We start from the raw sequence: 12,068 nt of genomic DNA on the forward strand, positions 1-12,068 counted from the left end.
CTCTGATAGTGATCGATCTTCTGCTGCTGAGCTTGTGGCTGAACAGATGCTGAACCTTTGCTAGAATCTCCATCCCATTTTCTTTTACTGTCACCAGATGTAGCAGGAGTAACTGAGGTGGTGACATTAGCAGTAGCATTAACACGCTTGGGCAGTCTATTCTGATCCACTGCCTGATCGGTGATGCGATGAGCAAGGCGCTGGATTTCCTGGATGTTTTCGAGGTTAGCCGACGTCACGTGGCTCTGAATCTCTGGCGCCAATCCCTTGAGATACAACTCAATGCGCTTGTATGGAGGGTCCACCATAGTAGGACACAGAACGGCCAGCTCATTGGACCGTTTGGTATACGCTTCGATTTCCGATCCAACCATTTTCAAGTTATAGAGCTCGTCTTCCAGCTTGTGTATGTCTTCCCGCGTGCAATACTCACGCTTGATGAGTTCCTTAAAGTCGTTCCATGGGGTGGCGTTAGCAGCTGCCAACCCTAAGATCTGGACTTGGGCGTTCCACCAAGTCAATGCTATCCCTCCAAAGTGCCGGTGGCAAACTTGACCTTGCGAGCCTCAGGGCACTCGCACATTTCAAAGACTGATTCTAGCTTCTCGAACCAGTGGAGTAGTCCCACTGCTCCTTCCGTGCCGCTGAAGGTGTTTGGACGACAGTCCATGAAATTCTTAAATGTGCAGACAGGCTGCTGCGCGTGTTGACCTATTGTGTACGAGTAGGGCAAAGTTTAAATACAAGAGCTAGTTTAGGAGTGTAGGATCTAAAGATCCTAGCGTAAGTTATGACTACAGGTTATCCTACCTGCTTGAGCAGCCGCAAGTGCCGCTGTGACTTGGGCTTGAACGAGAGCCTCTAGCTGGGCTTGTGTCATGTTGATTCTTCCAGACATGATCTTCATTATAACAAGTAGCATAGGTAAGAATGGTTCGCGAATAGGGCGATGACAGAAAAGTATAGGCATATAGGTGTTCTCATGTAATCAAAGCATGTGTATCTAAGCGTAATGCGAGCAAAGTTCTAAGCAATTCTAGCAAACAGGCAATAAACATAACCTTATTACCTAGGATGTCGAGTCTTGCACGTGGAGCGAAGCGTCGTTGTGGATCGTTGAGAGCACTGTTCTGGTTATAGTCCGGTTTTAATAAAAATGTTTTTCCCATATTAAAACCAAGTTCTCTATAACCAATGGCTCTGATACCAATCTGTCACACCCCCAAAATCCCACACGCGGAGTACCACCGCTTAGAGGCGTGACTGACCAGGATCAAGCCACCAATTATATCAAACATAGCATTTAATAATATTCAAAGACATAATTGATGTTCAAAACCAAACACCGTTTAAGTAGCGGAAGCATTAAATGTAAAACCCAAATCATAAGTATCAATGTGTGAATGTAAAAGTGGTTAATAAGCATTCACGAGTTCTTGTCCACAACGACCCGCCTCTCCTCTGGTGCAAGCTCCAAGTATACCTAAGGTCCTGCAAGGCATGCAGCAAGTAATCAACAAACTAGTTGAGCGAGTTCACAGAAAGTAAGTTCATAACATGCATAAGTATAGCTAGTGGGGGCTTCCCATGTTTATCCTGGCTAATGAGGGCTTCTCATTAACGGTACTTACTAGACTAACTTCCGACCATGTGTTCTTCTTTCACGAGAACAGGAAAACGTACAGGGTCACGTAGGCTTTACGTGACGTGCCCTTCCCCGAGGACAGTGGTACGCGTGGGGGCTACGTAGGCTTTACGCAGCGTGGCCTTCCGATCTGGAAGCCAGTGAATGGTATTGGGTTACGTAGGCTTTACGTAACGTGTCCTTCCCGACCCGGGAGACATATGGCAAATATACTGGGTTACGTAGGCTTTACGTAACGTGTCCTGACTAACCTGAGGACGATGGTCTATAGTCTGGTATATGCGTAAGTACGAGTATCTCCTTTTACAATAACATATCCAACCCAATTCCCAACCCGGGAATCCCATGCCTTGGCTGTGTGAACTCACCTTGGTTTGCTCGGCAGATACACAAGTGAACAGGTAGCAAGTAATGGTCAATCACGTCCTATCATGCATTTATTCAAGTCAGGTTCGATTCACGTAAAGCACGTAGGGTTACACAGAGGTAACAAGTTGCAAGCATAAGTCATGGCCCAAACAAAACTAATCAAATCGTGCGAATGGTAACCAATCCGTCCGGATGGGCATTCCGTGCGGGTGGCATTTCGTGCGGATGGCCACTGGTCCATCCGGGTGGAAATCCGTGCGAGTGGCACTCATCCGGGTGACAGTTCGTGCGGACTGACAATCTGTCCGGTTTACCAGTTCGTGCGATCGATAACTCGTGCGGACTGTCAGTTGGTCCGGATGTGGTTTAACAATTCGTGCGGATAGTCGGGTCGTGCGGATTGACCATCCGTGCGATTAGTCCGTATGGTCAGTTCGTCCGGATTAGCAGCCCGTGCGACTGTTAATCCGTCCGGTTTAACAATTGCATTGTTTTCAGCTCGAGCGATCAGTAGTTCGAGCGGTCAAGGATCTTGTGCGATTGGTTTAACAACTTTTCATGAATTTAGCTATTCGGTTACAAGCATCATTCTAGCCAATCGGTTACGCGGTTTCCAAGTTTGCATCAATCAGTTAACAGTTTCTATCTTAAACAATATCCGATCAAACGAGCTTAATTTCATGCTTTTATCAAGAACCCTAACACACAACATATCACGGCCGATTACAGGTTGTTTGGTTTTAACTCTTGGTCGTGCAATCCAATTGTTTATGAACCCTACGGCTCGATTATCAATAACAACAAGATCAATCACATTAATTCGAAACCCTAGATCATCATTAAACATTATTAACAACAAATCCGATTACATAATATGATGACCGATTAACAAACATATCCGGCCGATCCACAAACATGTTCGACCGGTTATCTCACGAATTTATTAACCTATTACCATGTCCGATTCACAACATCATCATCATACAACAATTCCTAACATATAACATGTTCGATTAATAACATGATGGCCGATTACCATTATTCGAAGCAAGCATAACAATTCCTAATCGTTCTAGTCTAATCATGCGATCATGTAATCACGTACAATCCGGTTATCATGCAAACAATATCCGGCCGGTTAACAAACACGTCTGGCCGGTTAATCAAACATGTTCGGCCGATTCATTAAACATCTAAATCATTCAATTAGCAAAACAATTAAACACTAACCGATTAAGAAAAGGTGATCCGATTCTTGCTTGTGCCGTCCGGTTGTGCGTGAGAGAGAGAGATTAGCTTAGGGTTTAGTGTGTGTTAAGATATTTTGTAACAATGAGAAACAATCAAGTCCCTAAGGTGTTTAATTTGGTGCGCATAAGGGAGTGGGCCGGCCCATCCGCTTGGGCTGCCCTTGGGCCATGTGTGTTGTGCAATTCGATTTCATTAACAATCAAACACATTAAATACGCAATACACGTAGCACATAATAACATAACATTCATTTAAATCAAAGCTCGTAATCATAACACGTTCACATACGTTGCACAAAGTGGGTCTAAAGTCCGAGTTGTCACAAGATCCTTATCTTTTCAAAATATGTGCCGACCAACTTTTCAAAATATTATTTTTGGGGAGTGGCTTCGCTAGATCCCACATCTGTTTCTATGCCTTCCACTCTTTCACGAAACACTACTCCAGGGAGAGTAGACGTTTTCACCTTCCTAGCATCCCCCGCCTTCGCCATACTTTCCGAATCCTTCCCCTTCACACTCAGGGCGGACGGGGTCCCTAATAGGGGATTCAACCAAAACAACAGCAGGGGGTGATTCAAGGGCTAGGATCGAAGAAATATCAATGACACCAGGCTTTGAACTACGAGAGGTCGATCGCCGAGACCTCAAACCAGTGACCCTCGCTAACGCTACATATGAAACCTCGGGTTACACTCGCAAATATATACACAAAAAAGAAAGAAAAAACAAAGAAGAGAAGAAGAAAGAGAAATGCAGTAAGTAATTAACGAAGAGTCAATACCTTCTTTTCTAGCAGACTCATCGTACAAATCATCAAGGATGTTAGCAGACTTCTTCCTAAACACACTCAAATCCACCTCACTCCTCAGATGACGTCGGCCCAGCAGGATGACCCATCAACTTTCTTTTCTTCTCAGATACATCCAAGGCAGCTTTAGTGTCCAGCTTGCGCTTGGTGTCAACCAACAACTTCCTCTTCTTCTCCATAATCAATGTGATAGTGCCTTGATCTTCTTCCATCTCTATAGTAGTGCGCTTCACGTCTGTGTCCAAACCAGACAAGGTGTCAGACACAACAACATAGTCCAAGTAACGCAAAAGGGACGAGTGCTTACCGGTTTGCACCCCCGAGACCGGTGAATAAGACCATTCGAATAACCTGTAGATTCCTCACTCGAGATGAGAATGGCCTCCCCTCGAGCAGGAGATCGTATAACTTTAGGATTCAACAAAGCAGAATGATGCACACCTGTAGGAGTAGCAGCATGGACGCTCAAACTTTCGGAAACCGGGTGATGAAAATAATCTCTTATTTGCTCCAAACAGGGGAGCTCACCCTCAGGAAGAATCCTGCCAACCATCTCTCCACCTATCTTTGAGTCTAGAGCATGTATCAACCCATACACTGCAAAAAGAAATTGTGATAAATAACCTATCATACAACAAAGCGAATAAAAAAGACAGCAATCAACAAGGCTTAGCTTTGCCCTTATATGTGTAGATAGGTGTGGCCCAAGGGTTCTTTGGGGCCCACAACTTACTCATTCCAGCCGCCACCAAGGCCTTCTCATCCAACTGCAACTTAGTTGTAGGGTTCCTAACGAGAGTTTTGTACTAATGCTCCTCAGCGTACTGAACCACCGGTATCTTCGGAAGACCCTCATCAGCAAGACGGTAATGCATGTCGATAGGTATCAAACCATGACGGATGTAGAAAAATTTGTGCTTCCAGTCATGAAGACTCTTCGGGGGATCCCTATCGTAGGGCAGAACATTGGCGGTTCGGGAGTTAAAAGATAAAAACCACCGGTGCAAGAAACGTAATAAAATACGTTAAACATATCCACTGAAGGGATTAAACGATAATCCCGGCAAATAAACTCAAAATGAGTAATACGGGGCATCCCAATGGGGCTAATCTGCGAGATGTGTAGCCCATAACGAGTAAGAACCTCCCCTAGAAACTTGGTGATGGGGAGGCAAAAGTTAACTTCCTAGTAAAAGGAACTGTATAGAGTGATGTAACCGAGAGGAGCGTCAAGGGCTGTGCTCCCCGGAGTCGGATACTGAGCACCCCAGTTCACCGGAAACTGGAATGTCTGGCAAAGTTGTTGAAACTCGTCCTCCCTCCATTTGATTATAGCCTGGTCAGCTCTCAGAGGATCCTTAGGTTTCGACTTTTTCCCCTTCTTAGAACCTTCAGGTTTAGCAGAAGTCGACACTCTTGACAAGTTGAAGAATAAGAAAGATGAACGATTAAGAAAGCAAAGAAGAAGATAAGGAAGACAGAAAATCACCAAAGGAAGTTGGAAAGAGAGAGATTTTAGCCAGGTGCGTCGGAGTATTTATACCTGTCGCATTTAATGTGATGAGAAACTGAACCGACAAGTGGGGAAAAAACAACCAATAGGGAGGCAACACGTCAGGTAGGAGAAATTAAAACGGCACTTCTTAAGGGCGCGTGCCCCCCACGCGCCTGACATCGCCGTATAGGGCAACTGTCACCCTAACGTGTCTCTGAAAAATGTAACTACTCTACGCTCTGATGCGACAATCACCTCAACCAGCAGGGATACAGTAGCAGGCGCCAGACATCAGTCTCACCAACCAAACAAGTTGCTACTTAGCTGAAAAAACTTTCCTTTCAAGAAATATTCAACAAAATCCATGCGCTTTTGGCTCACTTTTGTACGCCAAAAACCACACACCTTTTTAGCTCACTTCTGTAAACAAAAACCCATACACTTTTTTGGCTCACTTCTACACGCCAAAATCCACGCGCCATTTTGGCTCACTTCTGTACGCCAAAATCCATGCGCTTCTGGCTCAGTTCTGTATGCCAAAACCCACGCGCTTTTTGGCTCAGTTCTGTACGCCAAAACCCATGCGCTTTTCTGGCTCACTTCTGTACGCCAAAATCGACACACTATTTTGACTCACTTCTGTACGCCAAAATCCAAACGCCATGTTGGCTCACTCCTGTACGCCAAACTCCATGCAATATTTTTGCTCCTTTCCCCTATGCTAAAATTCATACGTTTTCTCAGCTTACCCCCGAATTCTTATGAGTCTAAAATCCCTCCCAGTTGATAAACTCACATGGAAGCCACACTAGACTGGGGAGACTTGAAGATGTATGATCTTGAATCACACGTGCACATGTGTTAGGGGGACCATACCACTCCAAGCTAGCAGCCTTACCACACGAGAGCATCCAGAAGGTTGTAGAAGATTCTAGAAGAAGACACCTGGCGACAAGAAGATGCCCCCTGCAGACAAAAAGGACGACAGGTGGCAGCAATGACAGCGCGCCAACACTGTTGCAAGATCTGCATGGGGCAGGTAGACAGCCAGTACAAAAGAATGTTGAGCTGGAGCGAATAACCCTGCGCCAAGTCACCTCCAGGCCTGGCTATGGCAAAGGGGACAGAAGGGATATTCCTCCTAGTCGGACAGCTGTCAAACAATGGCTAGCTGACAATCTCCTTCCTTTGCAATTCTCCGACTATAAATAGAGGACTCAACCTACAGGTTTAGGCATTCGATTTCTTACTCTCTTATTTTATACACACACTTATCCTCAAAACGATTACTTATTCTCACGTCGGATGGTGGTTACAAGGAGAACCCCCCATCTTCTCCTCCTTGTATCGAGTCACCGATGTTGTTCGTTTTGCAGGACGTCTTTAAAGAATCAGTCATTTGGCGAGTGAAGAACAGAGGTTGAACCTTACTACACGAGACGACCTGTTGTGATAGTCCAATATTATCAAGTGTTTCATCAACATATTACTGAGTTACATCATAAATCACCCATTTGCTTGTTGCTTCGCGGTAAATTTAATCCAAAAGAAAGTCGTTAAATATTTTGTGAATGTTACCCGTGTGCCATTAAATATAAACTGGTTTTTTGCTTGCCATACGCCCAGCACGTCACAAAAATAATTGTTTGAACTACTCTTGGTTTCGTTTGTATGTTGAGATGTTCATAGTTTTGTGTAGTTCCAAAGCCGGGAGTATTTTTACTAGTAAATATAATATATTATCATCTGGACAAAAGAAATGAAAGCAATATTAATGCGAGTGCAGTGGCATGTGAGTTTCCTCCCAACCCATCATCGTCTATCTCCATTCCATATGACGACGGTGGTGGCCCTGGCCGGAGCTCCGCCTCTCCAACCGTCATCAACCAGTAAGCCCGGCTGCCTTTTTCTTCTTCTAAAAAATCATCATCGTCGTCGTCCCCATTTCTCCATCCCCCCCTTAAAACCTTGTTCAATTCGATTGCCTACCAGACCCAGACCCAGACCAAACCCTGCCCTAGGTTCCGACGTCCCCAACCCTCTTCACCCAGATCATCAACATGATGATGAGGTTGGTATTAACACACACACACACACACACTGTTTTGTTTTCCCTATGCTGCTGCTAAGGTTGCATGTAATTGATTTAGGGTTTGAAGCAATGGGATTCCCTGACGGCTAAATTCGCCGGAGCTGCAAATGTCCCCTTTCTGTTGCTCCAATTGCCTCAAATCGTCCTGAATGCTCGTAATCTTCTTGCTGGAAATAAGGCGGCTCTTTTTGCTGTTCCATGGCTGGTATCCATCTTTCGTTTTCAAATTAGCTGTCTGTCTGTATGTTTCGCTTGATTGGTCAAATAGTTGGATGGATAAATCTTAATATCATTATTCTATTCCAACAACCCCTGCCTCTGCTGCTGCTAATTACTTTACTATACTATACTATTCAACCACCCTCTGATTGCAGGGGCTATACACCTGGGTTGTCTTTGCGGTTGAACCTGAAAATTTTACCAACCACACGGTTAACCCCATTTTTTTATAACTTTTTTTCTGCAAATTAATATATTGAAATTAAAAAAAAAACACAAATGTACATAATCCAGTTACATTTAAATTATAAAATCTTATGTCAATTTCTCTTTTTAAGTTGTAATCATGGCATAAAATACACACCCACATTAATTTATGACATAAAACGTATTATAAAATAATATAATTTAAATAGGTTAAACGGGTCAACCCGACTTGTTTAGCTAAACGGGTTCGCAGGTTCAAACTGAAACTAAGCCAAGCCGAGCCTGTTTAGACTAAACCCAAAGCCGCAAATTTAGTGTTGTGTCAGAAATTCACACCCCTAACACACCAAAATATCCATGAATTATAATGGTGCCAGGGAATGTTTACCGGACTTCTTGGAAACCTTTCATTACTATCATATTTTGCAAAAAAAGGTGAAAGGGAAGCAATGGTGGTTCAAACTTTGGGAGTTGTATCAACATACGCGGTTATCGCTCAGCTAGCCATGGCTGGATCCATGCCTGTACCACAGTTTACCGCTACTTCTGCGGTGGTTGCCTGTGGTCTCCTTATCAATTTCTTAAACTATTTTAATCTGCTTAATGAAAACATCTGGAATTTTTGGGAGGATTTCATTACTGTTGCTGGCCTCTCCGCACTTCCACAAGTAATACATACATACAATCTTCTTTTTTCAGTTAAAAATGTGCCAGTGACTGAATTTCGTACGAATAATGCAGGTCATGTGGTCAACGTTTGTACCTTATGTTCCAAACAGTATCTTGCCAGGAATCATGTCTTTTGTGATAGCCGTGGTGATGGTTGTCATGGTAAGCTACATCTTATTAGTTAAGTTTGTTTAAGTGGAAGGTGTTTGATTCGGCCAACTGAGATAGCTGTTTTTGACCTTTTGAGGGATATGGCTATGTTATGAAGGAAGGTTGAAACCTGATGGTTCATTCTTTGTCTTAACACAACTTTCCCACTTACAAGAGGTGTGCCTCAAGCCCATTTACGTCCACCAACGTGTCAAATTGGGTTAAGCTAAAAGATTTGACCAAAACCTAAACTGATCGTTAAACTCAAGTTGTCTGAAATGTGTTGAATTCCTCCTACTTAAGTTTTCTAATTACTTGCAGGCTCGAATTGGGAAACTTGCAGAAAATGTCAACAAATTTGTTGGATCAATATCTGGATGGACTGCTACACTCCTTTTCATGTGGATGCCCGTTGCACAAATGGTAGCATATCATTTTAGCTCCTGTATTTATTATTTAGTACACAAAAAAACTCAGTTGATTAACATTATCGGTTCCAACTTCGGAACAGTGGACAAATTTCTTGAATCCTGAAAACATCAGAGGATTGTCATCTTTCTCAATGCTGCTTGCCATGACCGGAAATGGACTTTTAATCCCCCGTGCACTCTTTGTTAAAGATCTCATGTGGTAAACTTTATTTTCCATCATTATTTATTTTTGTGTTTCTCAAAGATGTCACTAAATTCGTGTGTCGTGATTGAAATGTTGTATTACTTACAAAATCTAGAGGTGAAAAAATGGGTGGTTTGGTAACAGATCAGAACATGCATGTTTTGTCCTGCCGCGAAGCACTTATGGTATTATCAATTTATTTAGGATTCAAAATACTCTTTGGTTTGGGCTACTTCAACCCGTTTCCCTTCAATTAATTATATTTATATATTTTACCCGTCTCTTTTATGCTGGATTCATTTAACAATTTTCTGCAGGTTCACTGGTTCATGTTGGGCATCTTTCTTCTATGGATGGGGAAACTTGATATGCATGTACCTGTAAGTGATCCATAAATCATGTAATAGCCAGGGTTCGCTAAAAGTACCCCCCCATCCGTTCTATGTACTATTAGCTACTTTCATTATAATGTTAGCCAAATCCCATGTACTTTGAATCTTAAGTTAATAACTATGATTATGGATTCAGTTGTGCAAGTATTAGCAAGGAGTTCTTTTTGGCTGCAACAGTTGGCTTATTTCTTTGGACAGGTTTGCCCTTTTAGATCTGATTTTTTTTTATGCGTACTTGTATTACATTAGCAGTTGTTTAGCTAATCATTTTAATAAAGTTAAAGATGCTTTTTTGCGTTAATTGATGAAAGAAATGAAGGTATCTTGCTATTTCGGTCATAAATCTGCTCCATTTGTGTTGTGTTCTCTTTTCCATAGGGTTTGCACTGTGGAGCGATAGTAAGGCGTATGGCCACGGCTCACTGTTGACATCTCTAAAGGGGTTGTTTTTAGGTTCTTAAATCATTTGTCGTCGAATTATCTGCAAATGATATTGTGTGGATGATGTGCTTGTCACGTGATACAAAGCAGCGCCTTGCTGCGGTCAATGCTCAGTCTTGTCGATCTGCAATCTCAGAATTACGTTGATTGTCTTCAAGGAGGAAGTGTAGTGTTGATGAGTATTGGTTTGGACATGATAACACAACGTGTAAAGTCACTAAGTTTGTTTGTTTGTAGGCCATTTATTTGGATGATACTATTTAGTTTAATAATACGTTCTGTAATTGTATTTTATAAATTATCTTTTTTTTTTTTTTTTATGTTCTACCATTAACATGTTTACTTATCCATCTCATGTGTTTTACATCAATATCGATAGAAAACCAAAAGAACATGTGTTTTACATTGATAGAGTATTGATACCGATGTTCGATTGAAATCGATTGAGTTCGTCAGGTATCATTAGACGTGTAAAAAACATCAACCATGGGTGTCACATGAACCTGATATGATTGTTCTATCATCGACAACGAAATAACTACTACTGTTAGCGTATCTCACATGGAGAGGTAAGATCAACACTTAGGAAGATGAGAAGGGTTAAGGCTATTGGTCCAGACAACATACCGATTGAAGTATGAGAAGTTGCAACATTCGTGAATTTCGAGAAAATGTCAAATCAATGGAGAAGTAGTTGTAACATCCGTGAATTTCGGGTTTTGAATAAAAATTTAGAAGTTAAAATCTAATTTAATATCATGTTTATATAATACATCATAAGGGAGAATTTCATCAAAACTAGTAAAAACCATAGTTGGTGATTTTTGTCTTACGTCGTTTAGAAATTGCACGCATTTTAGACCTTTATAAATATTTTTAACATGCGATACGTTTTCTAGCATCTAATATAAATATTGCTTGCTAAATTTATATAATATTTATTGGGTAATATTATTTCTTAGTGAATTGGTGTAAAAACTCCCAAATAGACACCAAGCTTTTATAAAAGATAACAAAACTTATATATAAACATCAAATTTTATATATAAAAAAGAGATGAATCTTTCGTATCCACCTTTTTATTTTACCCTTTGTTTAGGATATGGTTTCTATAAAACCATCTAACACTTGTCCTCCATGCATTTCCTTTTATCCAACATCCTACACTTGTCTTACATTTCATCTCATTTGACACATACCCCCTTGCTCCCCTATATAAACCACCCATCCCTTCACCATTTTTCACACCAAAACTCATAAAAAAGACTCAAAAATCCTTGCACCATTTTGTTCCCCTTGCACTCTTGATTTGAAGAAGTTTTGCTTTCAAGTAACTCACATCAAAGCGTTCCTTATTTATGTTCGTTCTTCATACAAATCTTCACTATTCTTGCACTTTTGTTCTTTGTTTTGCACATCATTCTAACATATATAAATCCATATTATATTATCTATAATCTGAAAACATGTTTTATATTTTATTTATGCATAAAACCCATAAAAACGACCAACGAGAACACTGATGTATTGCAAAATACATTTGATTTCCGTGTAAAGTTTGTACAGTTTTCGTTAGATTTAGTTTTGTTTCTAGTTAGAATGTGTATATTGCTGATCCGTTTGTGATTTTCAGGTCTCAGGAGTTGAAAGGAGCTTAAAATGGTTAAAAAGGAGTCAATAATGAAGAAAACGAAGCAACTGAACGAGTTCGGG

The 12,068-nt window shown here is 41.4% G+C and overlaps 1 protein-coding gene across 1 annotated transcript; it reads left to right on the forward strand.

The window, feature by feature from the left end:
- The first annotated feature begins 7,187 nt into the window (after positions 1-7,187).
- On the forward strand, positions 7,188-10,689 carry LOC110940350 (maltose excess protein 1-like, chloroplastic). Its single transcript, XM_022181904.2, has 9 exons — positions 7,188-7,641; positions 7,721-7,867; positions 8,466-8,756; positions 8,830-8,919; positions 9,229-9,330; positions 9,419-9,537; positions 9,840-9,902; positions 10,051-10,112; positions 10,293-10,689. Exons 1-9 carry the CDS (start codon positions 7,330-7,332, stop codon positions 10,373-10,375), a joined length of 1,269 nt encoding a protein of 422 aa, XP_022037596.1. The 5' UTR covers positions 7,188-7,329; the 3' UTR covers positions 10,376-10,689.
- The last annotated feature ends 1,379 nt before the right edge of the window (positions 10,690-12,068 follow it).

The sequence above is a fragment of the Helianthus annuus genome, chromosome 5, assembly GCF_002127325.2.
Source record: "Helianthus annuus cultivar XRQ/B chromosome 5, HanXRQr2.0-SUNRISE, whole genome shotgun sequence".
Lineage (NCBI taxonomy): Eukaryota > Viridiplantae > Streptophyta > Magnoliopsida > Asterales > Asteraceae > Helianthus > Helianthus annuus.